The following is a 25,985-nucleotide window of genomic DNA, read 5'->3' on the forward strand; positions in this document are numbered from 1 at the left end:
GGGCCCATAAGTCTCCTCAGGTCATGCACCCACCAGCCGCTTCTTCTTCTTCTTCTTCTTCTTCTTCTTCTTCTTCTTCAGATTTTTCATTTTTAAAAATTCTTTTTCTTCTTCAGATTTTTATTAATTTATTTATTCATGAGAGACACAGAGAGGCAGAGACATAGGCAGAGGGAGAAGCAGGCTCCCCGCAGGGAGCCCAATATGGGACTCCAGGATCACGCCCTGAGCCAAAGGCAGACGCTTAACTACTGAGCCACCCAGATGTCCCCCCACCAGCTTCTTAGGCAGCTAGTGGATGCCAAGTATAATTCCAGGTATTGGGGATACAGTGGAGAACCACACAGACATTCTAGAGCGGAAGAGAGGCATTAAACTCAGTGCTCAGGGATCCCTGGGTGGCGCAGCGGTTTGGCGCCTGCCTTTGGCCCAGGGCATGATCCTGGAGACCCGGGATCGAATCCCACGTCGGGCTCCCGATGCATGGAGCCTGCTTCTCCCTCTGCCTGTGTCTCTGCCTCTCTCTCTCTCTCTGTATGACTATCATAAATAAATAAAAAAAAAATATTTAAAAAAAAAAAAAAATAAAATAAACTCAGTGCTCAAAGAAACTTCCAATGAAATGTCAGATTGTCATAAAGACTGCAAAAAAAAACAGAGCAGGCAAAGAGAAAAAGATGGGTTTGCTGATTTAGATCTAGGTACTTCTGGGGAGCGGTGAGGGTTTATATCTTGGCCTGAGTAGTTTGTTGCGGTTGTTCTTCAAAACTGGGCCCACAGGAGAAGCCCACAAAAGCTTTCTTTAAAGCATGGTAAAGGAAAACTTTCCCTACCTACAACACTTCTGATATCCAATACGTGGGTTTTCCACACGGAACAACTCTGGTTTTCTGTGGACACCAACTGGGAGGAATGTGATCAGATATCAAAGGTGCGGTGATATAAGGATGACAAAGGATTCTTTACTCAGATGGATGAGCAGGCTAAAAATAGGCTCAGGCCAAGGTTGAGTGCTAGTCAAGTAGGCTCAGACTACTTTAGTCAAGGAGAGAGTCTTTGTCACCTCTCTGCCTCAGTTTCTTGCTCTGAAAACTGGGGACAATATAAGCCTCCAGAGGACTGCTGCCAGGATCAAATGAGATAATGCATGAAAACATTCAGTGCGTAGCCTTCTCAGTAAATGACAGCGACTTGCTGTATGTTGATTAGAACTCAGGTCAGGTGAGATGTCCAAGCTGCTACTTTGCTGGCCTCAGAGGACTGGGCTGGAGGTGATCAGGAAAAGGATCTGAGCAGTTGGGCCGCAAATGCCTCCCCAGTGTCCGAGGGGGTGTCTTCATCTGGCTGGGTGGGAGGGGGTGTCTTCATCCAGCGAGGTGGGAGGGGGTGTCTTCATCCAGCGAGGTGGGAGGGGGTGTCTTCATCTGGCTGGGTGGGAGGGGGTGTCTTCATCCAGCGAGGTGGGAGGGAGTGTCTTCATCCAGCGAGGTGGGAGGGGGTGTCTTCATCCAGCGAGGTGGGAGGGGGAGTCTTCATCCGGCCACATGGAGCTGGCCAGGCAAAACCAGGGAAGGGGGGCAGGACGGAATGGAGTCACATGGCTTGGGGGTTGGAAGACTGAAGGGCGCCTGGTTGCAGCCTTGATCGCCGGAGTGAGGACAAGAAGCCCGCACCAGGGCCGAAAGGCTCACTTGGGCCCGGCGCCAGCGTAAAGAATCGAGGCCGCCGCGCCGTTCCTAGGCCGCACTCTTGAACCTCACGGACGAACCCCGCATCCCCGCCCGCTGCCGCCAGCAGCCAATCGCTGACGCTGCGGCGCATCCGGGCTCCGACCCAGCCAATCGCGGTTGAGCACAGGAAAAAATGAAGCTGAGAACCAATGGGAGCGCCGCTATTGTAACGAAAGGCCCAATGGTTTCGGGCGACAGGGCTTCTTCAGGCGGCCAATGGGAGGCGGCGTCACGGCGGCGATTTGGCGGTGGCTGCCCGCGACTGCGGGGCGGGGTCCCAGGTTCGAGCCAGAGGCCCGGGGGGAAAAGGGTGAGCCTGGAACCCCCGGGAAGTCCCCTGGAGGGAAGCGGCCGGCGGGAGGTGCGCTTGGCAGGGGTGGATAGGAACACCCGCTGCCTCGTGACTGGTCGATGCCTGGTGGGTGCGCCTCGCGGCTGCCGCTCCTGCCCCCTGCGAGCGAGGTTTCGAGGTTTTGGGGGGGTGTTTCGGGTGGGGTTGGTGCTGGCCTCCTGGGTGCAGACGTCGCTCCTACTGCAACTGCAAAGCTGGCTCTGCACCCAGCGGAGAAGGAAGGAGGAAATGGGCACCCCCCCCAATCCCATCCCCACAGTATTTTCTCAAATGCTAACATATAAAAATAGCGAAAACCTAACAAAGTAGCTACTGCACGCCAGACCCGAGCTGAGCGCTCTCCCTGCCTCGTCTTACTGAATCCTCCCAACGCCCCTTTGAGGGAGAGACTGCTTGCTATACGCCTACTTTCCAGACGAGGAAACACTCAGAGGGGAGCTGATTCCTGAGGAATCTGACCTTGTGCATGACGACATTCTCTTCTTCCCATCACTGTTTATCTTAAAACTGGAGATCATGGAGGCCTGAGCCCTGGGCCTGGCTCTGGAAAAGTCCCACAGCTGGATTGAGGGGAGAGTGGAAACACAACCCCTCCTAGGCGCGGGTGAGTCAGCAGGGCCTGGGGTCACTCGTTGGGGAAGATGTGGGAGGCAGGAATCTTGCCCTGCAAGAGAAAGACCATCAGGACAATGGAATCGATAGTGATGATTTTATTTTTGTTTTTGTCATATTTGTTATTTTTTTCATGCCTGCATTAAGGGCTGTGCTGTGGGGATGTCACAGCCTTCTTTGCGTGGCAATGCTCTCAGCATCTTCATTTTCCAACGGGGAAACTGAGGCCCAGTGCGGCTAAGTGACTTGCCTGAGTTGACACGGGGAGAGCCAAGATTCGTCCCCTGGTCTGTCTGACCACACGTGCCTGCCTGGTGGTTTGGGGAAGGTGGGTTCAAAGCAGGTTTTACTATTGGTGCAGCTTTGTCGAGTAAAGGGGTTCAGTGTCATTCATGACAGATCTAACAGGTGTGGATTGTATCCTAACTCCATCAAACATGTAGAAACAGGCTCAGGGAAGGGAATTGGGTGCCTAAGGTCACACAGTGAGGAGTTTCTAGAATCTTCCCCTCAGGCCTAACACCTGGGGGCTGATGGCCTATCTTTTCCCAGCCAAGCCAGCTGTCAAAAGCATGCCTCTGTGCCATTCGGGTGCCACCACCAGGGACAGCAGGCCTGATGGCGATGAAGCTCAGCCCCTGGCCACCAGGGGAGGCCTGAAGGTCCTTCTGCACTGGGCTGGCCCTGGTGGCGGGGACCCATGGGTCACCTTCAGCGAGGCCACACTGACCGCAGAGGATGTCTGCATCCACATTGCACACAAAGTCGGTGAGTCTGGGGCATCAGCCCCATGGCAGGGGTGGAGGTGCTGACAGCAGCTGGGCCTGCCCATCTATCTGTCCGTCTGTCCGCCTGTTCATTCAGCAGACATCGAGTGAACAACTACAGTGCGCCAGTCCCAAATTGCTGCCTTTGTAGAGCTTATATTCCAGTAGGAAAATCAGCAAGAAACACAATAAATAAGAAAACTGTGGCAGGGGCACCTGGGTGGCTCAGTCAGTTGGGTGTCTGCCTTCGGCTCAGGTCATGATCCCGGGGTCTTGGGATCAAGCCCCACATCAGGCTCCCTGCTCAGTGGGAAGTCTGCTTCTCCCTCTGCCCCCCAACTTGTGCTCACTCACTTGCTCTTTCTTAAATAAATAAATAAAATCTTAAAGAAGAAGAAGAAGAAAACTCTGTGGGAGAGCAGAGGTAGATGATGGAGAAAAATTAAAAATTCAGGAGAGAGGGACGGCTGGGTGGCTCAGTGGTTGAGCATCTGCCTTTGGCTCAGGTCATGATCAGATTCCTGGGATCGAGTCACACATCGGGCTTCCTGCATGGACCCTCTGCCTGTGTCTCTGCCTCTCTATCTCTGTGTCTCTCATGAATAAATAAAATCTTTTTTTTTTTTTAATTTTTTTTATTTATTTATGATAGTCACAGAGAGAGAGAGAGAGGCAGAGACACAGGCAGAGGGAGAAGCAGGCTCCATGCACCGGGAGCCCGACGTGGGATTCGATCCCGGGTCTCCAGGATCGTGCCCCGGGCCAAAGGCAGGCGCCAAACCGCTGCGCCACCCAGGGATCCCTGAATAAATAAAATCTTAAAAAAGAAGAAGAAAACTATGTGGGAGAGCAGAGATAGATAATGGAGAAAAATTAAGCATTCAGGAGAGGGGCACCTGGCTGGCCCAGTTGGTAGGGCATGTGACTCGATCTCAGGGTCATGAGTTCAAGCCCCATGTTGGATGTAGAGATTGCTTAAAAAAGAATTCAGGAGATAAGGGGGAGAGCCACAGGGATATCTGGGGTGAGATGGTACCTAGCAGAGGGAACAGCAGGTGCAAAGCCCTAAGGGGGGGAAGTTGCCCAGGCATAGCAAGGAGGCCCAGGTGGCTGGAGCAGAGTGAGTGAAGGGGAGACAGGAGTAAGTGAGAGCAGGGAGGCGATGGGGCAGGTTGAGCAGGACCTCAGGGAGGACTTGGGATTTTACTCCCCAGTCAGGTGGGAGCCACAGAGGACTATGAGCAAAGGATGGATGTGACTGGACTCAGGCATCACTGATGCTGTCTGGTTGCTGTGCGGGGAAGAGACTGTGGTGGGTGAGGGTGGGAGCAGGAGACCCGGGTGGCAGTGACCTCCAGGTAGGAGTTGCAGGGAAGGTCAGCCAGGGCCAGATCTTACGGTGCCTTCAATGCCAAAGAGGAGTTTATGCTTTCTCCTGAGACCAGTAAGAACTATGGAATGGCTGAGAGAGGCTGTAGTAGAGGTTCCAAAAGTATAGTTTCTTCTTCCAGAGGAGGAGAAGGTGTGTCCGACTGGATATTGCTTATATGCCCCTTCCCCCAGGAAATCCTCTCAGGCCGCCTTCCCCACAACTGGATGGAGGCCTCATGGTGGATTGCTACCACACCTTGTACTTTCCCATTGGTAGCTGATTCTTCAGGAGCTCAGACAGGTGTCCAGCAGAAGGAGCAGTGTGTGCAAAGGTCCCAGACAGCCTAATCTGTTTGAGGAAGCAAAAGACTTGAAAACTAACTGGAGTGTCGGTTTCAAGAATTTGAAAAGGGAAGTAGCAATTGAAAGTGGAGCATAATTGCCAGAGGCCCAAGGCATAGTTACACTTTTTTTTTTTGTTTTGTTCTTTTAAAGATGTATTTATTTTAGTGAAGGGGGAGGGGCAGGGGGAGAGAGAGGATCCCAAGCAGATGCCCCGCTGAGGGCAAAGTCTGACATGGGGCTGCATCTCAGGACCCTGAGATTGTGACCTGAGCCTAAATCAAGAGTCACATGTTTAAAGGACTGAGCCACCCAGGCGCCCCCAGGTCATAGTTATTGTGTGCTGAGGGGGTTGGGCTTTCTCATGGGGCCATAGGGAACCATGGAATGTTTAAGCCAGAGTGAAACAGGTAGATTGGTCCTTTAGGAAGTTGTCTCTCAAGGAGGCATTCTCCTTCTCTGGGAGGCAGTACACTTGGACACAGCAACTTTGGAAAGTGATTGGCATCATCCAATAGAGTTGAAACATACATTCCCTGAGGCCCCACAGTTCACAGTTCCAGACCTAGATATGCACTGGACACTCAGCTCATGTGTTCTAGGAGACACCATCAAGAATGTTCAGAGCTGCTTCATGTATCTTAGTTTTTGTTTGTTTGTCTTTAAAAGATTTTAATTTGGGGCAGCCCCGATGGCGCAGCGGTTTAGCGCCGCCTGCAGCCCAGGGCATGATCCTGGAGACCCTGGATCGAGTCCCACGTCGGGCTCCCTGCATGGAGCCTGCTTCTCCCTCTGCCTGTGTCTCTGCCTCTCTCTCTGTCTCTATGAATAAATAAATAAAATATTTTAAAAAATCAATAAAAGATTTTAATTTATTTGAGAGAGAGAGAGAGGAAAACAAGTAAGGAATGGGTAGAGGGGGAGAGAGAGAGAGAGAAGCAGACTCCCTGCTGAGCAGGAAGCTCGATGATGATGATGATGATGATGATGATGATGTGGGGCTCAATCCCAGGACCTGGAGATCATGACCTGAACCAAAAGCAGACGCTCAACCTACTGAGTCGCCCAGTTGCCCCTGCTTCATTTATCTTAGTGAAAAACGGGAGACCATCTCAAAGTACTCTACAGGAGAATGCACAAATTACAGTAAGGGTGAATGCTGGAAAGCTATATAGTCAGGAAAAAAGGAATTTCACTGAAGTTACCCATATTGTATGAAGCTTTGTGTTTTTTAATTTTAACTTTTTTTTTTTAAGATTTTATATATTTAGGGGATCCCTGGGTGGCTCAGTGGTTCAGTGCCTGCCTTGGCCCAGGGCATGATCCTGGAGTCCCGGGATCGAGTCCCTCATCAGGCTCCCTGCATGGAGCCTGCTTCTCCCTCTGCCTGTGTCTCTGCCTCTCTCTCTCTCTCATGAATAAGTAAATAAAATCTTAAAAAAAAAAAGATTTTATATATTTATTCATGAGAGACACACATATATAAATTTATATATTTATTTATTTATTCATGGTAGGCTCCATGCAGGGAGCTGAGCTGAGGCAGGCAGGTGCTGAGCCACCCAGGCGTCCCAATTTTAACTTTTTTTTTTTACAGTAATCTCTACTTTTGGGGATCCCTGGGTGGCTCAGAAGCTTGGTGCCTGCCTTTGGCCCAGGGCGTGATCCTGGGGTCCTGGGATCAAGTCCTGCATCAGGCTCCCTACATGGAGTCTGCTTCTCCCCCTGCCTGTGTCTCTGCCTCTCTCTCTCTTTCTCTCATGAATAAATAAAATCTTTAAAAAATAATAATCTCTAGTAAATTTTTTAAAATTTTTATTTATTTATGATAGTCACACATACACAGAGAGAGAGAGAGAGAGAGAGAGAGAGAGAGAGAGAGAGGCAGAGACACAGGCAGGAGAAGCAGGCTCCATGTACCGGGAGCCCGATGTGGGATTTGATCCCGGGTCTCCAGGATCGTGCCCTGGGCCAAAGACAGGCGCTAAACCGCTGCGCCACCCAGGGATCCCAGTAATCTCTACTTTAAACGTGGGGCTTGAACTCACAACCCTAAGATCAAGAGTCACATGCTCTACCAACTGAGCCAGCCAGGTATCCCTTGTGTGTGAAGTTTTAAAACCTGTTGTAACATGAAAAAAGAAACTGTAGAAGGACACTTATTGTGTAATACTGCATTTAGAGTTCATAACATTGAAACTAGAGGATATGGGAATAAAGTCTCATTCAGGAGTATGGTTACCTCTTTGTGGGAAGGAAGAGGAGGAGGATGTCGGCAAGGTCAAGTTTGTACTTTGGTGATGATAAATTATTCTTTTTTTTTTTAAGATTTTATTTATTTATTTATTCATGAATGACACAGAAAGAGGCAGAGATCTAGGCAGAGGGAGAAGCAGGCTCCCTGTGGGACTTGATCCCAGAACCCCGGGATCACAACCTGAGCCAAAGGCAGATGCTCAACCACTGAGCTACTCAGGTGCCCCAATGATAAATTATTCTGAATGAACTATCTTAGATAAAATTTTCAAGTGATTTGCATAAAAAGGATGCCTTGGGTGGCCGGTATAGGGAATGACAGCAAGTCTGGAGGCTGGATTAGGATTGGGCTTTGGATCTGAAGGATCCCAGAGATGGAGGAGCAGGAAGAGCAGGCCTAGTGACTGAATTGATGGGGTTTTGGGTGAAGTTGAGGACAAGAACCAAGTCATAGCTTAAAGAACCAAGCAGGCAAGTGGCAGGTTTGGGAACATGGGATGAGGTCTCTTTGGAACAAGGCACGTCTAAGGGGGCTGTGATGTCCAGGGGGAGACAGCCAGGAGGGTTGGATATTCCTCCAGGATTGGAGTTCAGAGAGAGACTAGGCACCTGCCAGCAGTCTGTAGACTTGGGTTGGTTGGTCTAAGGTAGGTTCTTGCTGCAGTAACAAGCAGCCTCCCAAATTTTCTTGGGTCGAGACAATGAAGGCTTACCTAAAATCTAATGCAGGTCAGATGATTCACCTCTGTCTTGTGGCTTTGGCACATGGCGTCTCCAACATCCGGGAGGCAGAGGAGATTGCAGGAGAGTTTATTTCCAGGCCCAGAAATCTGCATACCCCTTTTGCCAACATCCCATTGGCCAGAAACCAGTCTATGGCCCCCTCCCAGCTGCAAAGGGAGGGAGGACCTGGGAGGGGAAACAGCAGGTCTGGGGGTCGACAAGGCAGATGGCAGCAGATGCAGCCTCCTGACCTTTCTCCCCTGTTCCAGGCATTACTCCATCCTGCTTCAATCTCTTTGCTCTCTTCGATGCCGAGGCCCAGGTCTGGCTGCCTCCAAACCACATCTTGGAGGTCTCCGGAGACATGAACCTGACCCTGTACTTCCGCATGAGGTGGGTCATGGCCCCTTGGAAGCCTTGTCCGCTTTTTTTTTTTTTTAAGATTTTATTCATTTATTCATGAGAGACAGAGAGAGAGAGAGAGAGAGAGATCGACACAGGCAGAGGGAGAAGCAGGCTCCATGCAAGGAGCCCGACGCAGGACTCAATCCCGGGTCTCCAGGATCACAACCTGGGCCAAAGGCAGGCGCCAAACCACTGAGCCACCCAGGGATCCCCGCCTTGTCCACTTTTATTCTGTCCCCTTGCTCCCCTGCACCCCACCTTCCTGGAGCTGGTCTGAGTCCATGCGAAGCCCCAGCTGTGACCTCTGCCTCCCCTCTTGCAGGTTTTATTTCCGGAACTGGCATGGCACAAATTCTCAGGAGCCGGCTGTGTACCGCTGTGGGCCCACAGGGACCAAGTCCTCCTCAGAACAAGCAGAGCAGGGGGTGCAGCTACTGGACCCAGCCTCCTTTGAATACCTCTTTGAGCAGGTGTGTGTAGGGCGGGGGACAATTTGTGAGGGACTTAGTTGAGGAGCCCCACACCTCTCCCCAGTTCACTAAGGTAAACAGATTTCAACTCATGCCATCTCTGATCCTTTGGCTGCCTGAACCAGAGGATTCTGAGACACAGGATTGTGGGGGAGAGAGTGCTATGATCAATTAGTGATGTCTGCCACAGGCCGAGGGTTGGACATAGGAGGCACACGTGAAAATGGGGGTTCCCTCCCCTCCCCCAAGAGGACAGAGCTGGGGAGTGAACGGGTTCTCATGCCGCCCTTTCTGCCTGATTCCCCCCTCCCCAGGGCAAGCATGAGTTTGTGAATGACGTGGCGTCACTGTGGGATCTGTCGAGCGAGGAGGAGATCCACCATTTTAAGAACGAGAGTCTGGGCATGGCCTTTCTGCACCTCTGCCACCTTGCTCTCTCCCATGGCATCCCCCTGGAGAAGGTGGCCAAGAAGATCAGGTGTCTGGGGATGGGGCGGGGACAGGTACCTGGGAGCCACGGGAGGCCTCCCCTACTGCCATATCTTCCTTCAGCACTTAGCCAGTACCTGCTGTATGCTGGCGTTGAGGCCACAACGGTGAACAAGCCAGACAAAAATCACAGCCCGTCTGGAGCTCACATCTGGTGAAGGAGACAGGCATTAAACAGAATACAAAAGTGAAAGGTTCAGTGTTTCTGACGGTGATAAATGCGAAGGGGGAGCATTAAACAGGAAAGGAAGAAGGAGCATGTCAGAGAGTGAGGGGTGTACAGTTTAAAACGGGGCAGTCTGGGATTTCCTCACTGAGATAGCATTCAAATTCAAAGGTGTGAAGGAAATGAAGGTGGGAGGCTTCTGAGTGTCTGGGAGAAGAGCATTCCAGATATAGGGGACAGCCAGTGCAAAGGTCCTGAGGCCTGATGTGTGGAAGGATGTGTGGCTAGAGCAGAGTGAGCTTGGAAAATTCCACAGGATTCTAGGGAGGGAAGGACACAGGAGTATGGGGAGCTGGGAGCCAGCTGTGTGCACCGCCATTGCTGTGAGGGCATGGCAATCAGGGTACACTGCCTGCAGGAGGCAGTGGGAGAAACGGATCTTTGAGGACCAGCAGTTCTCCTTAAAGCATCCCTGATGTGTTATACTCTGAAAGACTCGGGCTGGGACAGTCAAGTCCAGGGTGCTGGTACCCTCTCTAGCCTGGATGTCAGAGAATGCTTCCTGGGGAGGTGACATTTCTGCTAAGACCTGAAGGTTGAGTCAGCTTTATCCAGATGGAGACTACGTTTTTGGGGGGACCTGAATTTGGAATACCAGGGCCGGAGAGCCAGAGTCGACCAGGCTCTAGTCAGGGGGCTGTAGGGAGCCCAAGGAAAATTGGAAGTGGGGTTAAGAGGCAGGTAATACCTTGAGTTTTAGGATCCCTCTGGTCAAGGGGTAGGAGAGAGGGCTTGGGACCGGGAGAAATCTGTTCTCTGAGCGAGATATCCTGGCGGTCAGATGCCAGACAGGCAGAGAGAAAAGGGGTGAGGGCCAGGGCTTTGTGAGGGGCAGAGGGGCCTTTTGTAGATAATCCTAACACTGGTGATAAAAGCAACAGTGACTTCTCCAGCAATAACAGCCCCCGACGGTCACGTAGTCCTGCCAGTCGGCAGCCCTGATTATCTCAGCCCTGGAGGTGCGCCCTCTCTGATCCCACCTTGCAGGTGAGAAGACAGGGCCCTTTAGAGCCTCAGGAAGTTGTCCCACAGCTGGAATTTTAGCCACCCTGTCTCCTCCGGATTTCTGACCCCACCCAGCCTCCCTATGCCAGACCTTTATCGTGTTCTCTTTCCACCTGCGTGACAGCCTGCCTGTTTGCTAGACGAGGCAGCTGGGGTTCGGAGAGGTTAAGCCACTTGCCCAGTGTCACCCAGCTGGGCCTGCAACCCGGGCTCCTGACCAGCCCTTCCTGGTTGCCCCCCAGCTTCAAGGACTGCATTCCACGCTCCTTCCGGCTGCAGATCCGGCGGCACAATGCGTTGACCCGGCTGCGTCTGCGGAGCATCTTCCGCAGGTTCGTGCGGGCCTTCCAGCCGGGCCACATCTCGCAGCAGGTCATCATGGTCAAATACCTGGCCACGCTCGAGCAGCTGGCGCCCCGCTTCGGCACGGAGCGCGTGCCTGTGTGCCACCTGGAGCTCCTGGCCCAGGCCGTGGGGGAGTCCTGCTACATCCGGGACAGCGGGCAGGCCCCTCCAGAGCCTGAGCTGGCCACCGGACCCCCCACTCATGAGGTGCTGGTGACAGGCACTGGTGGCATCCAGTGGCGGCCGGTACAGGCAGAGGTGAGCAGGGTGCACCTGGGCGTCCAGGTTGGGCTGGGGCTCCTGCTCTACCTCCGCCTTGGCCTCCGAGGGTGGCTGCCGTGCACCCTTCCCCCGCATGGCTCTGGGGTGTGTCTGTCTATCCCCTGGGATGGTTTTCTGGGGAGTGCCCTCCGGCTCTGTCTACCCCCTGGGGACCTCATTTCTGGGGTCTGTACCTGTGAGGATCCCCTGTCTGGTATCGAGGTGTGAGGGTCTGTATCGAGGTGTGAGGGTCCGGCTCTTCCTCTCTTTCTCCCTGAGGTTCTGGCTTCTGGCATGTGTATCCCTTGGGGGAGGGTCCCCATTCCATCTATGATACTGGTGCTCAAAGGAGGGTGCCTGAGGGGTATCCCTGGCCTCTCCGGCTCCTGCCTCTCCCCGCAGAGAGAATGTGTAGGAGACTAAACAGGCAGAACCTTGGGATGCCTGGGTGGCTCAGCGGTTGAGCGTCTGCCTTCAGCCCAGGGCGTGATCCTGAGGTCGTGGGATCGAGTCCCATGTCGGGTTCCCCGCAGGGAGCCTGCTTCTCCCTCTGCCTGTGTCTCTGCCTCTCTTTCTCTGTGTCTCTCATGCATAAATAGATAAAATCTTTAAAAATAAAAAAATAATAAAATAAAAAGATTTTATCTATGAGAGAGAGAGAGAGAGAGAGAGAGAGAGAGAGGCAGAGACACAGGCAGAGGGAGAAGCAGGCTCCCTGCGGGGAACCTGACGTGGGACTCGATCTCTGATCCTGGGATCACGCCCTGAGCCGAAGGCAGATGCTCAACCGCTGAGCCACCCAGGCATCCCAATAAAATCTTTAAAAGAAAATAAAAATAAATAGGCATAACCCCGCTTCATCCATCTGCCCTGTGTGCTGGGTTTCCAGAGTCCCAGAGGCGACAGCAGCAGCAGGAATCGCCATGCTGACCCATTTAGGAAGAAAACCAAGGCCGGAGAGGTGGGCGACCAGCCAGTGGACAGGCCTCAGGAAGAGCCATGGGTCTACTTCTGTGACTTCCAGGATATCACCCACGTGGTGCTCAAGGAACGCCACATCAGCATCCACTGTCAGGACAACAAGAGCCTGGTGGGGCCTGGGGCTGGGGGCCTAGCAGGGGCTGGGGGCACCTGTAGCCCGCGATGCCTGCCTGATGTCCCCCCGGCCTGCAGGAGCTGACCCTGCCTTCCCGGGCTATGGCCCTGTCCTGGGTGTCGCTGGTGGACGGCTACTTCCGCCTGACAGCCGACTCAAGCCACTACCTGTGCCATGAGGTGGCCCCTCCACGGCTAGTGATGAGCATCCAGGACGGTATCCATGGACCCTTGATGTGAGTGCTAGGAAAGGCACACAGGTGACATGGGGCGAGGGGGTGGCTGCCAGCTAGACTGTGAGCTCTAGGGACGGTGAGGCTGGAGAGAGGTGTGTGCATGTGTTTGTGTGTATTCATATCTTTGTGTGCATTCACGGTGTGTGTGTTCACCCGTGTGTGAGAGTATACACATGTGTGCAAGCATTCATGCCTGCGTGTGTGCTCATGAGTGCGTGCCTGCATGTATGAGTATAGGTGTGTGTGCCTATGTGAGCACATGTGTGTACAAGCATGTGTGGCTGGGGTGTACATGTGTTTATACACACACGGATGTGAGTATTCACTCACACTCCGTATGTGTGCATTTATGTCAGTGTGTGCCCGTGTGGGAGTGCACGCACTTGTGTGTGTGCGTGTGTTCACCTGTGTGTGTGCATGTGTGGGAATGCATGTACTTGCATGTACATGCATGCAGACATGCACCCCAGGGGCTGTAGGGGGAGAGAGGGTGTCTGCGGTGGTGTGGGCCATGTCCTGACGGTACCTGGGTTTGGGATGGTCACCGTGCATGTCTGCATGTTTACCAGCCCCATGGCGTGTGACTGTGTATTGTGATTGCGTTTACAACTGTCCTTGTCTGTGTTTGCTGCTATGGGATGGGTGATTTTTGTGGTGCCATATGTCGCACAAAGGCTGGTGGCCATTCGCACGTACACCTGTTTGCACTCCTGCAGGTGTGTGTCTGTCCTGGTCACTATAGGTCTGTGCAATTCCGTGCAGACACGTGGAGCTAAGAATGTGCAGTGTCACGGCTTCAGGGGTCCCCAGATGTGTGTGTGGCCATCCTGCATGCTGCAGGGTCAGGACATGTGACTTAGCTTGTGTGGCCATTATACCTGTGCCTGGCTGTCCCCTGTCCTACCTGTGACACCGGGACCGGGCATCGAGGTCTGGCCCGTCTCCACGCTAGAGGAGGGTACAGTGGCCATTCCTCCTCTCGGGAGCTGTGGTGGTGCCACATCACAGCTAGGTGGGGGCCACCCGGGCAGGGGTCTGCAGGCCCCATCCACCCGAGTCCTGATGTGTCCGGACGCCCATCACCATTGGCTGGTGATGTAGAAACAGCGGACAGTGAATTCTCCTCATTCTGGAGGCTGGAAGTCTAAGTTCAAGGGGCAGACAGGTCCAGGGTTTGGTTGAGAGCCCCACCTCCGGGTCTGCAGACGGCCGGCCCCCGGCTGGTCCTCACACGGGAGGAGCGAGCGAGCTCTCCGCAGTCCTTTATATAAGGGCACTGATCCTACTCACGGGGCTTCCACCCTCTTGACTCAGTCGCTTCCTCGTTCCAGCACGTTGGCCATTAGGTTTCGGCACAGGAACTCTGGGGAGACCCAGACGTTTGGCCGATGGCTGCACGTGACCCCCCACACGTGTAGGTGTCTGGGCCCGGGTGGCTGTATCACGTGCAGTGCCTGTCTGTGCCCATGATGGTTGTCACCTCAGGGCCTGGGACATCGCTCCCCCTCTGCCGCCGTGTTACACTGGGTGAGCGGCCGTGTCTGTGATTGTTGTCCAGTAGCTGTGTGTCAGAGCAGCTGGCCAGGTGTGCTCCCGTCCCGTATCTGATGGCCGTTTCCTGTCCCTGTGTGCACGTTACCTTGTTGGTGGCGCTGCCTGACCGTTGTCACATGCGAGCATGTGCCTCTTCCCTCCTCTGCATTTTTCTGTGCACGACGGTGTTACATTGGTGTGTGTGTGTGTGTGTGTGTGTGTGTTCACACCCAGTGTCACCACGTAAATGCCTGGGTCTGACACATGTTGCAGCTAGGAGTGCTCCCCTACGGGCAGGTTTTGTGTGTCCTTCCTGGTTGCCAGGCGTGGGTCCAGTGGGACCCCCAGCTTCCCCGACAGCGCCCCCTTGTCCCCTACAGGGAGCCCTTTGTGCTGGCCAAGCTGCGGTCTGAGGATGGCCTCTACCTCATCCACTGGAGCACCAGCCACCTCAACCGCCTCATCCTGACGGTGGCCCAGCGGGACCAGGTGGGCCTGGGGCGGGGGTCCTGGGCTGGGGCTGGCCGTGCTCCCTGCCTGGACCCCTGCTCACCGCCCCCCTGCCCTGCCACCCTCCAGAGCCCGGGCACACAGCGCTTGCACCTGCGTAAATTCCCCATTGAGCTGCAGGCCGGGGTCTTCAGGCTGGAGGGCTGGGACCGGTCCTTCCCCAGCGTGCGGGAGCTGCGAGCCGCCCTGCAGGGCTGCTCCCTGCGCGCCGGGGATGACTGCTTCTCCCTGCGCCGCTGCTGCCTGCCTCGGCCCGGAGGTAGGCCACGGGGGCCGAGGCTGGGGGCGGCACCTCCCCCGCCCCACCCCTCTGCCAGCCCCAGGGATGTTACTTCAATCCCCAGAGATCTCCAACCTCATCATTATGCGGGGGCCCCGGGCTGTCACAAGTCCACCCAACGTCAGCCAGCTCAGCTTCCACCGGATCTGCCAGGCTGATGTCACCCAGGTGTGTTCTCTGGGCCCGGGGGGGGGCGGGGGGGGGCAGGGAAGGGGCGCAACGGGGGCGGGGGCAGCTCTGAGGGCTCGTCCAGAGACGCTCCGTGCTCTGGTCCTCCAGCTGTCCCACCTGGGCCAAGGCACGAGGACCAATGTGTATGAGGGCGTGTTACGAGTGGGGGCAAGAGCCCCCAAGGAGGGCGCGGCGGACGGTGAGGACCCCCCCACACCCAGTGAGGACTCTGGGCTGGAGCTCCGAGTGGTACTCAAGGTGCTAGACCCTAGTCACCACGACATCGCCCTGGTGAGTGAGCACAGCCAGGGGCCAGGTGGAAGGACGGGGGGGGGGCCGGGGGCCGTGGCCACCTGACCTGCCCCATCCCCACAGGCCTTCTACGAGACAGCCAGCCTCATGAGCCAGGTCTCCCATGTGCACCTGGCCTTCGTACACGGCATCTGCGTGTATGGCTCTGAGAGTGAGTGAGCCCCACCACGCCCACCCCCGTTTGCAGACCACCCCCCACTTATACCCACACCCGGGTGGTACCCCAACCCTCAGCCTGTGTCCTCATCCCGGACTGCATGCTCCACCTTGACCTATACCATGATCCCTGACTACACACCTCGATCTCTGACTCCTTGACCTTCAACCTATACCCCAACCGCTGATTGTATTCCAACACCCACCTTGCGTCCCTACCTGAATACACCTTGACTCTTAACCTCCACCCTAACCCTTGACCTACACCCTGACTCTTGGCTGTCTCCTTCTCTCCATCGACCACCTAACACCTCTACTACCCATCCTCTGTCTACCCTCTGACCCCCACTGGCATGCTAGGGCTGTTGGGCACCCCAGTCCTCCCAGATCTCAGCCCCTGCTTCACTTTACTGCTCTATGCTTACTCTGCATGTACCTCAAAACTTCTTGTCCCAGGTGACCCCCACCAGTAGTCCTCAGGTCCTCAATCCCGTGTCCACCTCTTGCTTTCCCTCCAGCACTGGTCTACACCGCAGGAGCACCCAAAGCCTGTGGGATCCTCTCACCACTTATGTCCCAGCCTCAAGCTCCGCACCTCCACTGTCTCCACCCACCCCTAGTTCCCCCGTCCCATCTTCCCCTTTGTCATGTACATGTCAGCTTTCTCCAGCCCTAGCCTGGACTCAAATGCCAGCATACACCTCTGCCTCACTCTGCACCCACCTTGCCTACACTCTGTCCTGCATTTCCTTTCACCCCAGGGTCACTTGCAAGCTGCCCCCCACATCTCTGCCCCAGCACCTTCCCCACCCACAGTCTCCAGCCCCATGTCCTGTCCCTGGTGTCCTGGAGGGCAGAGGCAGGTGGGCAGCCTCTGCAGTGGCTGGGCCTTTGCAGACATCATGGTGACAGAGTACGTGGAGCACGGGCCCCTGGACGTGTGGCTGCGGCGAGAGAAGGGCCATGTGCCCGTGGCCTGGAAGGTGGCAGTGGCCCAACAGCTGGCCAGCGCCCTCAGCTACCTGGTGCGTGGCCTGCAGGTGGGGCCTGGGTGGGTGGGGAGCGCCAGGCTGGCCTCAGCATGGGGTGTGGAGGCCTCAACACATTAATCTAGACGCTGGCACCGGGGATCTTTCCACGAACCTCTTCTGCTTATATACCGCTGTGGCTCCCATCGCCCTCAAGAGGACACCTCACCCCTCCATGTAGTGTCTGAGGTCGCAGGGGGCCTGACCTCAGCTCCTCTGTCACTCTGGCTTGCCATTCGTTCCAGCTCCTCCTGGTCCCTTCACCCCAGTTTCCAGAGCACCTCTGTGTGCCAGGCTCTGTCCTAGGCCTGAGGACACACTAGAGAACAAAACCAAAGTCTCTGTTGTTGGGGAGCGGGCATTTTAGTTGGGAGGGGCAAGCAAATAAGAACTACACTACATAGAATTTTAGAAAATAGTGACAAGTATGGGAGAAAAGCAGGGGTGGAGATAAGGAGTTGCTACAGCCTGGGGAAGAGGTGAAGTTTTAAATAGATGGGTGAGGGAAGGCCCCGCTAAGGTGACCTAGAGGAGGGGAAGGAGCCGGAGGCATCTAGGGAAGTACATCCCAGGCAGAGGGAATAGCCAGTGCAAAGGCCCCGAGGAAGGAGCTTGCCAGGCATGGTTTGAGGACAGCAGTCAGACCTGACTGAGAGCTTTGGCCACCAGCTCTGGGAGGTCAGGAAGGACCTACTGGGTACCCAGTGCTGCCCGGTCACAATGACAATGTATTTGGATCCCCATGATTGGTTTTGTTTTATTTGGCCATGATTATATTTTTTCACATGAGCTGTCCCTTTGGAGGCCATGTGGGATGGGAGTGGGGGGCAGCATGTACAGCCCCTCCGGTGGTCACGCCCCCCACTCTCCACCCCACCACAGGAAGACAAGAGCCTGGTTCACGGTAATGTGTGTGGTCGGAACATCCTGCTGGCGCGGCTGGGGCTGGAGGAGGGCACCAGCCCCTTCATCAAGCTGAGTGACCCCGGTGTGGGCTTGGGTGCCCTTTCCAGAGAGGGTGAGGTCCCAGGCAGGGCTGGGGGCAGGGCCAGGCTTCCCCCCACTCTTTTCACCCTCAAGGACTTCTGACCCCGGTCCCCAGAGCGGATCGAGCGGATCCCCTGGATAGCCCCCGAGTGCCTGACTGGCGGGGCCAACAGCCTAACCACTGCTGCCGATAAATGGGGCTTCGGTGCTACCCTCCTGGAGATCTGCTTCGACGGGGAGGCCCCCCTGCAGGGCCGTGGCCCCTCCGAGGTATGTCTAGGGCATCCCTGGGCCCTTCCGACAAAGGGGATTGACACCTCCAAGGAGTCTAGGGGGCACATTCAGGATCCGGAGCTGCCTCCCCTCCCCTCTGGCTGTGTGACCTCATGTATATATGTGGCCTCAGCTCTCTGGGGCTCCATCCGGTTATCTGTCAGTTCTGGTAACAGTCCCCACCTCATAAGGTGTCTGTGACACATAGCAAATAGGTGATATGCTTTGGTTTTCAGCAGAGCGACCAGGGCCACAATGGGAGAACCACAGCCTGTGGGGGCGTGGGAGGACCAGAGGCCTCCCCTGAACCAGTTGAGGGCTTAGGCAAGGCTTCCCAGAGGAGGTTTTAAAGTACAGAAATGCTGCAGTGACCCAAGCTAGGAAGTGCACCCTAGGCGGAGGTCACAGCACGTACAAAGGTCCTGAGGCTCCGGTCCATTCAGGTTGCTGCTGGAGGTTCCTGGAGGCAGAGAGAGGAGGAGCCAGGGCAGGGGAGGGGAGGGCTAGTGTGAGCTGCCAGGAGCACAGCAAGAGTCAGCTGGACCTGGGATGGAGCCCTGGCTCTGCGGGGGTGGCCAAGGCCGCTTCCCTACGCCAAGCCTGTTGTGTCATCTGTAAAATGGGAACGACTAGAATGGGGACCTAGCCTGCTCAGGGAGCTTGACTGTGTTTTGGAGAAGGGGACTGGGGGAGGGGGAGAGCCCTGACTCCTGTGGGTTCCCTCCCTGGCAGAAAGAGTGCTTCTACCAGAAGCAGCACCTGCTTCCTCAGCCCTCCTGCCCGGAGCTGGCCACACTCATCAGCCAGTGCCTGACCTACGAACCAGCTCAGCGGCCCTCCTTCCGCACCATCCTGCGTGACCTCACTCAGCTGCAGCCCCAGAGTGAGCTCCCCCCACACCCCCACCACCATCACTGGGACCCCTGCTAGTGCCAGCATGGTGCCCCTTCGGTTTTGCACAGTGACTCATGTCATGTGTGTCAGTTTCTGATTCCCTTAAGGGCGTGCAGATGCCTATGCTCCTTTTTTTTTTAAAGATTTTATTTATTTATTCATGAGAGACACAGAGAGAGAGAGAGGCAGACACAGACACAGGCAGAGGGAGAAGCAGGCTCCACACAGGGAGCCCGATGCAGGACCGATCCCAGGCCTTCAGGATCACGCCCCGGGCTGAAGGCGGCGCCAAACCGCCGAGCCACCAGGGCTGCCCGCCTGTGCTCTTCTTAATGTTTTATTTGGCAAGAGCCACAACTTCCTTGGACAAATTAGGCCCTTGTGATTTTTTTCTTTTTTTTTTTTGGCTTTTGTTTTCTCTTGGGATGAAACACCCTTACCCAACCTAAACACCCCAGATGTCGGTTTTGATGCAGCCCATTCTGCATTTTGGACAAGTAGAATTTTCCAGCTGTTGCAAAACAAAAACAAAAAACAGTTTCCTTATATTTGAGATCAGATGCTGGGGGAGCAGTGGCCCCCTCTCCAGGTCCCCAAGCGTGGGCCTGCTGGGAAAGAGGCAGGGGTCCAGTGACACCCACTGTGGCCCTCCTAGATCTTGCTGACGTCTTGGCTGTGAACCCCGACTCACCTGCATCAGACCCCACCGTCTTCCACAAGCGCTATTTGAAAAAGATCCGGGATCTGGGCGAGGTGAGGGCCCTAAGGGTCTGGGGCAGGCCCTGGGCTGTCAGAAGGCCCGCCTGCTAAAGACTTGGGGTCTGAGTTTAATTCTAGAAACATGAGTGGGGCCTGGCCTAGAAGACCCTCCACCTCAAGGGAGGCCCTAAGTATTTGAACGGGAGTCCCAGCCCCCAGGGGGACCCACTAACACAGAGTAGGTGGGGCCTAGGACTTTCCAAACAGACCCCACTGGAGGTGGGGCCTGGGGAGCCCTGGTAGGGCCAACCCTCCTGCATGTCCCGGGGCCAGGGCCATTTCGGCAAGGTCAGTCTGTATTGCTACGACCCAACCAACGACGGCACTGGTGAGATGGTGGCGGTGAAGGCCATCAAGGCCGGCTGCGGCCCCCAGCTCCGCACCTGCTGGAGGAGGGAGATAGACATCCTGCGGACGCTCCATCACAAGCACATCGTCAAATACAAGGGCTGCTGTGAGGACCAAGGTGCGCGGAGCCCAGGGCCCCATTGGAACTTCTGGCTAGAGCTGCAGGCTGGGGGGCACACGAGTATGGGGGTGCCAGGGCTGCCTCCTCCCTCCCCTCCCGCTCCTTGGCCTCTGCTGGGGCCAGGATAACTGGGACGGACAGTCAACTCCCTCACCTGGGCACGTGGGGTCAGCTTTGAGGATGGGCTGCTCCGCTTGAGAACTGGACTTACTGTGGGAGGGGGCGGGTCAGAGCCCCACCCTGGGGAATCGGGAGAAGCCTCTAGCCCCTGCCTCCACTGCCCGCTTGGGCCACCCCTCTCCTGCATCAGGAGAGAAGTCGGTGCAGCTCGTCATGGAGTACGTGCCCCTGGGAAGCCTACGAGACTACCTGCCCCGGCACAGCGTCGGACTGGCCCAGCTGCTTCTCTTCGCTCAGCAGATCTGTGAGGTGGGCCAGCGGGCCTGGTGGTCCCACACAGTCTGCTCACCGCTCCCCACTCTTGGGCCGGCTCCCCAACCCAGCCTGTTTCCACCCAGCCTGTTTCCATGCCCAACAGCCCAGTCCCTCCCAATCCCCACCCTCCCTTTTGCTGGGCCACCTGCCATCCTGCCAGTACCTGCGCCTGCCTGGTCCCCACAGTCCTAACCTGCCTGCCCCCCCAACCCCCCACCTTCCAATCCTGGTTAGGAGCACTCCCCAGCCTCCACCCTGCCCCACTGATCCTGACTCGCCCCCTCCCCTAGGGCATGGCCTACCTTCACGCACAGCACTACGTGCATCGAGACCTGGCTGCCCGCAACGTGCTGCTGGACAACGACAGACTGGTCAAAATCGGGGACTTTGGCCTAGCCAAGGCTGTGCCCGAAGGCCACGAGTACTACCGCGTGCGCGAAGATGGGGACAGCCCCGTGTTCTGGTGACCAGACAGGACCCAGCTGGAGTGGGGTGTCCGGGTCATGTGGAGCAGACAGGGTGAAGGAGATAGATACTGGGGTCTCAGATGTCAGGGCCTGGTCCCAGTGAGACTGCCCCCCCCAGGGTGGGGCCCTAACTGGGACCAGAGAGCCCCTAAGCCCCAGGTAAGGACTCCAGTCTGGTCTGGCGTGAAGCCTGAGTGCCCCATCCCCCCAGGTATGCTCCAGAGTGCCTGAAAGAGTGTAAATTCTACTATGCATCCGACGTCTGGTCCTTCGGGGTCACCCTGTACGAGCTACTGACCTACTGTGACTCCAGCCAGAGCCCCCCCTCGGTGAGACGCAGGCCCTCAGCCCCACCCCATTCGGAGGAGTTAGCCATGCAGTGGATTCCCAGCCCTCCCACTGTAGCGAGTGCTTGATCCGCCTGGGCCTCCTGGCCCCGGTATGTAAACTGCCCACTTGCAGGGTAGGGGGCTTTGATTGTGTAGAAGCCACTCAAATAGAAACAGCTTGTTCAACTGCTGCAGACTGGGAGGCACAGCTTGACTTCGATCCTCAGATGTCACCAGGAGACCCATTCTTCTCCATCCCCGCTCAGCTGTGCTCTGTGGCAGCATCTCTCAGCCCCGCCCCTTGTGGGAACCGCGGTTCCCTAGCGGTTCAGGCGCACCGGCTCCCAGCTGAGGGGGTCTCTTTTCTCCCCCACCCCACCCACGCATGATTGAGGGCATTCTGATTGGCCAGCTTGCCGCCTGTGTCCGTCACGGAGCCAATCACTGGGTAGCCATGAGCCACGCTCGTTGGCCAAGCCAGGGCTGGGGGAGGAGCCAAGGCTAGGCTGGAGGTTTCTTTTCTTTTCTTTTTTTTTTTTTTTTAATTTTTTTTAATTTTTATTTATGATAGTCATAGAGAGAGAGAGAGAATGAGGCAGAGACACAGGCAGAGGGAGAAGCAGGCTCCATGCACCGGGAGCCCGACGTGGGATTCGATCCTGGGTGTCCAGGATCGGGCCCTGGGCCAAAGGCAGGCGCCAAACCGCTGCGCCACCCAGGGATCCCTGGAGGTTTATTTTCCAGAGCAAATCAGAGCATAAGGTGTGGAGGGGTGGGGGAGTTGGTGGGAAAGGTTTCTGGACCGATAAAAACGGTTTGTTGAGAGGCTTTAATAGCAAACCCCAGTTTCAGACTTACTCTATGAATATTAGTTACCCAGCTTCACAGTAACTCCGTGGTAGGTGTTGCTACCCCATTTTACAGGTGAGTAAACCGAGGCCCACAGAGATAAAGTCATAAATCTAAAGTTCTTTTTTTTTTTCTTCAAAAGATTATTCATGAGAGACACACACAGAGAGAGGCAGAGACACAGGCAGAGTGAGAAGCAGGCTCCCCATGGGGAACCCAATGCAGGACTCGATCCCAGGACCCCAGGATTATAGCCTGAGCAGAAGGCAGATGCTCAACCACTGAGCCAACCAGGAGTCCCATAAATCTAAAGTTATGCACCAAGAAGTGGTAGAGACAGGACCAAAACCCCTTGTTCCTGCAGGTTCCTGACCTCTACCCAGGTAGACCTGCCTCCTGAAAAGAGCTTGTCTTGTTTTTATGTAGAAATTCATCGAGCTCATAGGCCTCACCCAGGGGCAGATGACGGTGCTGAGGCTCACAGAGCTGCTGGAACGAGGGGAGAGGCTGCCCCGGCCAGAGAAATGTCCTTATGAGGTGAGACCTCCCTCCCCCTTTTCATCTCCCCGCTGTCGGACTGCAGAGAGAGCAGCCACCACAGTTCCAGTGTCTTCCTGCCCAGATCTATCTCCTCATGAAGAACTGCTGGGAGGCAGAAGCTTCATTCCGCCCCACCTTCCAGAACCTCATACCCATTCTCAAGACGGTCCAGGAGAAATACCAAGGCCAGGCCGCCTCAGTGTTCAATGTCTGCTGAAGCCTACCTGCAGCTCCCAGGGGGACTGGAGCAGGATGCCCCCCTCCCCTGCCCCGAGGGCCTCCTCATCCCCCAAGGAACCAAGAGGGAGATGCTGGGCCTCACCACTCCCCGTGCCTTCAGTCTGGAGACCCCACATCTGTGAACTGACTTTCCTCCTGTCTTCGTCCCCTTGGGTTGCCATAACAATACGACAGATGGGGTGGCTTATAGACAGAAATTTATTTCTCACGGTTCTGGAGGCTGGGAAGACCAAGAGCAAGGCGCCAGCGTAGTCACGTGTTGGTGAAGGCTGTCTTCTTGGTTCATAGCCCACACCTTCTGGCCGTGTCCTCCCAGGGTGGGAGGGGGCTGGGGATCTTTCTGGAGTCCTTTTATACAGACACTTATGAAGGCTCCACCCTCATGATCTAGCACCTGCCAAAGGCCCACCTCCTAATACCATCACATCAGGTATTAGGATTTCAGTGGAGGAATTTTTGAGCAGAAGGGCACCTGTGGGGCTCAGTCGGTTAAGTGTCTGCATTCAGCTCAGGTCATGATCCCAGGATCCTGGGATTGGCTCTGCATCAGGCTCCTTGCTCAGCAGGGAGTCTGCTTCTCCCTCTCTGTCTCCCTCTGCCCCTCCCCCTCCTCATTCTCTCCCCCTCTCTCCCTCAAATAAATAAATAAAATCTAAAAAAAAAAAAAAAAAAAAAAGAACTTTGAAGGGATGCAAACCTTCAAACTGTAGTGCCTTCCACAATATGAGCCTGAGAGGCCCAAGATAAGCAAGGACCTAATCAGGCCCTTTAATCCCATCTTTCTGCCTCCCCCTCCAGCTCCTACCCGTAGGGCCCACCATTTCCATTAGCTGGTAATAAACTCATATTTTCTCCGCTGGGGGCTGTGATCCTGTTCAGCAAGCGTTTGCTTTCCTGGGGATAGCACCTAGAGCAAGATACTGCAGAAGAAGCCAGGCTGAACTCTTCAACCTTTGCTCACCCCTGAATCACCAGCTAGCGGGCCAGTACCAGAAGACTCTCAGTGACTACTTCCTCAACGAAGGATGGAGGACTTGGGCAGGGGGACACCACGTAGTGACTGAATCTTGCCAGGTTCACCCTTTCCTCCCTGTGTGACTTCAAGCCAATGGCTTTCCCACACCTTAGTTCTCAACTATGAAGTGGTCATGCTTGCTACCTCAGAGGACTAATGTAAATAGCTCAAGAGGGCCTTTGTGCGAAGCTTAGCAGGAAGACATGCAAACAATGTACTTAGTAAACATTTTATACTATTGTTAATCCGGTATTTGCCAAAGCGTTTTTTTTTTTTTTTTTTAAAGGAAATGATTTAATTTTTGCTTTTATTCTTAAGATTTATTTATTTGAGGGAGGGAGGAAGGAAGGGCAGAGGCAGAGGGAGAGAGAATCCCAAGTGGATCCCACATGGAGCCCGACATGGGGCTTGATTTCGAGACCCTGAGATCAGGACCTGGGCCGAAACCAAGAGTCAGACTGAACTCACTGCACCACCCAGGTGCCCCTGTCAAACCGCTTTTACTAAATAGGTGTCGTGGAGGCAGGATGTGTGTCAGCCACATTGTGAAAGGCAGTGAAATATTTTTCTTTCTCTTTGGATTTCTCAAGACCTTGTGCATTGCAGCTCCCTTTATCTAGATAATTCCACACTGATGTATTTGCTATTTACTTTTTATTTATTTTTTATTTTTTTATTTTTTTTAAATATTTTATTTATTTATTCATAGAGATTCAGAGAGAGAGAGAGAGGCAGAGACACAGGCAGAGGGAGAAGCAGGCTCCATGCAGGGAGCCCGACGTGGGATTCGATCCCGGGTCTCCAGGATCGCGCCCTGGGCCAAAGGCAGGCGCCAAACCGCCGCGCCACCCAGGGATCCCTACTTTTTATTTTTTTAAGATTTTATTTATTTATTCATGAGAGACACACACACACAGAGAGGCACAGGCAGAGGGAGAAGCAGGCTCCATGCAGGGAGCCTGATGTGGGACTCGATTCCAGGACCCCGGGATCACACCCTGGGCCGAAGGCAGGTGCTCAACCACTGAGCCACCCAGGCATCCCTGCTATTTACTTTTTTTTAAAGATTTTATTTATTTATTCATAGAGACAGAGAGAGAGAGAGAGAGAGGCAGAGACACAGGCAGAGGGAGAAGCAGGCATCATACAGAGAGCCTGACGTGGGACTGGATCCAGGGTCTCCAGGATCACGCCCTGAGCTGCAGGCGGCGCTAAACTGCTGCGCCACCGGGGCTGCCTATTTACTTTTTAGAACAGTTCTCATATTAAATATGCATTATAATTATAAACTGGTGGAGGGTGGGTAATATTGACATAAGCAGTGAAATATCTTATTAGCCACTACTGTTATCTCCCTGAAGGCAACGAATGTCACCGGTTTCCTGTTTTTGCTTCCAGAGACACCTCATCCAGATATAAGGAAATCTGTAAACATACTATATTTTCTCATCTTTTTTTTTTTTTTTTTTTATGATAGTCACAGAGAGAGAGAGAGGCAGAGACACAGGCAGAGGGAGAAGCAGGCTCCATGCACCGGGAGCCCGACGTGGGATTCGATCCCGGGTCTCCAGGATCGCGCCCTGGGGCAAAGGCAGGCGCCAAACCGCTGCGCCACCCAGGGATCCCTATATTTTCTCATCTTTTGCAAAAATAGTAGCATGTGGAGCACCTGGCTAGCTCAGTAGGCGGGATATGTGGCTCTTAATCTTGGGGTTATGAATTCAGCCCCACGTGGCATAGAACCTACTTAAACTTTTTTTTTTTTTTTTTAATAGCACCATGTGCCACTATACAGAACTCTTCCTCATCTGACAGGTAATTTTGAGATGGTCTCACATATCCAGGCCTATAGTGTTTCCTTGTTCTAGTATATGGTGGTTTACCCAGGTTCAAGAGTATCTGTAGCACAAATTCTCAATGGGAATAGATGCTTGCAGGAACAGGCCTGGTAATTGCCCACCTGGTAAAAGATGTTGCCCCAAGAATATATTTTGATATTGGATAGGGCAGTCTCTTTCCAAAATTATCCTGCTTATTCTTGCGGCGCTGCGGG

General features: G+C 54.6%; 1 protein-coding gene across 10 annotated transcripts; it reads left to right on the forward strand.

The window, feature by feature from the left end:
* Positions 1–1,892: 1,892 nt before the first annotated feature.
* TYK2 (tyrosine kinase 2) lies at positions 1,893–24,177 on the forward strand. Of its 10 annotated transcripts, none has more exons than XM_038567322.1 (26): positions 1,893–2,040; positions 2,498–2,686; positions 2,842–3,022; positions 3,247–3,462; positions 8,423–8,546; positions 8,881–9,028; positions 9,343–9,506; positions 10,991–11,351; positions 12,244–12,444; positions 12,528–12,685; positions 14,599–14,707; positions 14,798–14,987; positions 15,073–15,176; positions 15,288–15,470; positions 15,555–15,642; positions 16,545–16,672; positions 17,558–17,693; positions 17,778–17,932; positions 18,668–18,818; positions 19,485–19,582; positions 19,862–20,054; positions 20,368–20,486; positions 20,783–20,955; positions 21,171–21,288; positions 22,564–22,674; positions 22,760–24,177. In XM_038567322.1, the coding sequence occupies exons 4-26, from the start codon at positions 3,267–3,269 to the stop codon at positions 22,892–22,894; spliced, it is 3,543 nt and encodes a 1,180-aa protein (XP_038423250.1). In that variant the 5' UTR covers positions 1,893–2,040; positions 2,498–2,686; positions 2,842–3,022; positions 3,247–3,266; the 3' UTR covers positions 22,895–24,177. The 10 variants fall into 10 exon arrangements, with proteins under 10 accessions (XP_038423250.1, XP_038423253.1, XP_038423255.1 ...); XM_038567327.1 differs by having other exon boundaries at positions 1,896–2,011; XM_038567324.1 differs by having other exon boundaries at positions 1,956–2,148.
* Positions 24,178–25,985: the final 1,808 nt, after the last annotated feature.

The sequence above is a fragment of the Canis lupus genome, chromosome 20 (assembly GCF_011100685.1).
Source record: "Canis lupus familiaris isolate Mischka breed German Shepherd chromosome 20, alternate assembly UU_Cfam_GSD_1.0, whole genome shotgun sequence".
Taxonomy (NCBI): Eukaryota; Metazoa; Chordata; class Mammalia; order Carnivora; family Canidae; genus Canis; species Canis lupus.

Bases quoted from the DNA above. Each gene is read 5' to 3' on its own strand.
- TYK2 (XM_038567322.1), top strand. From the start codon at position 3,267: ATGCCTCTGTGCCATTCGGGTGCCACCACCAGGGACAGCAGGCCTGAT. The intron at 12,686-14,598 runs GTGAGTGCTAGG...TGTCCCCTACAG, and splicing joins GGTATCCATGGACCCTTGAT to GGAGCCCTTTGTGCTGGCCA. The intron at 15,643-16,544 runs GTGAGTGAGCCC...GGGCCTTTGCAG, and splicing joins CTGCGTGTATGGCTCTGAGA to ACATCATGGTGACAGAGTAC.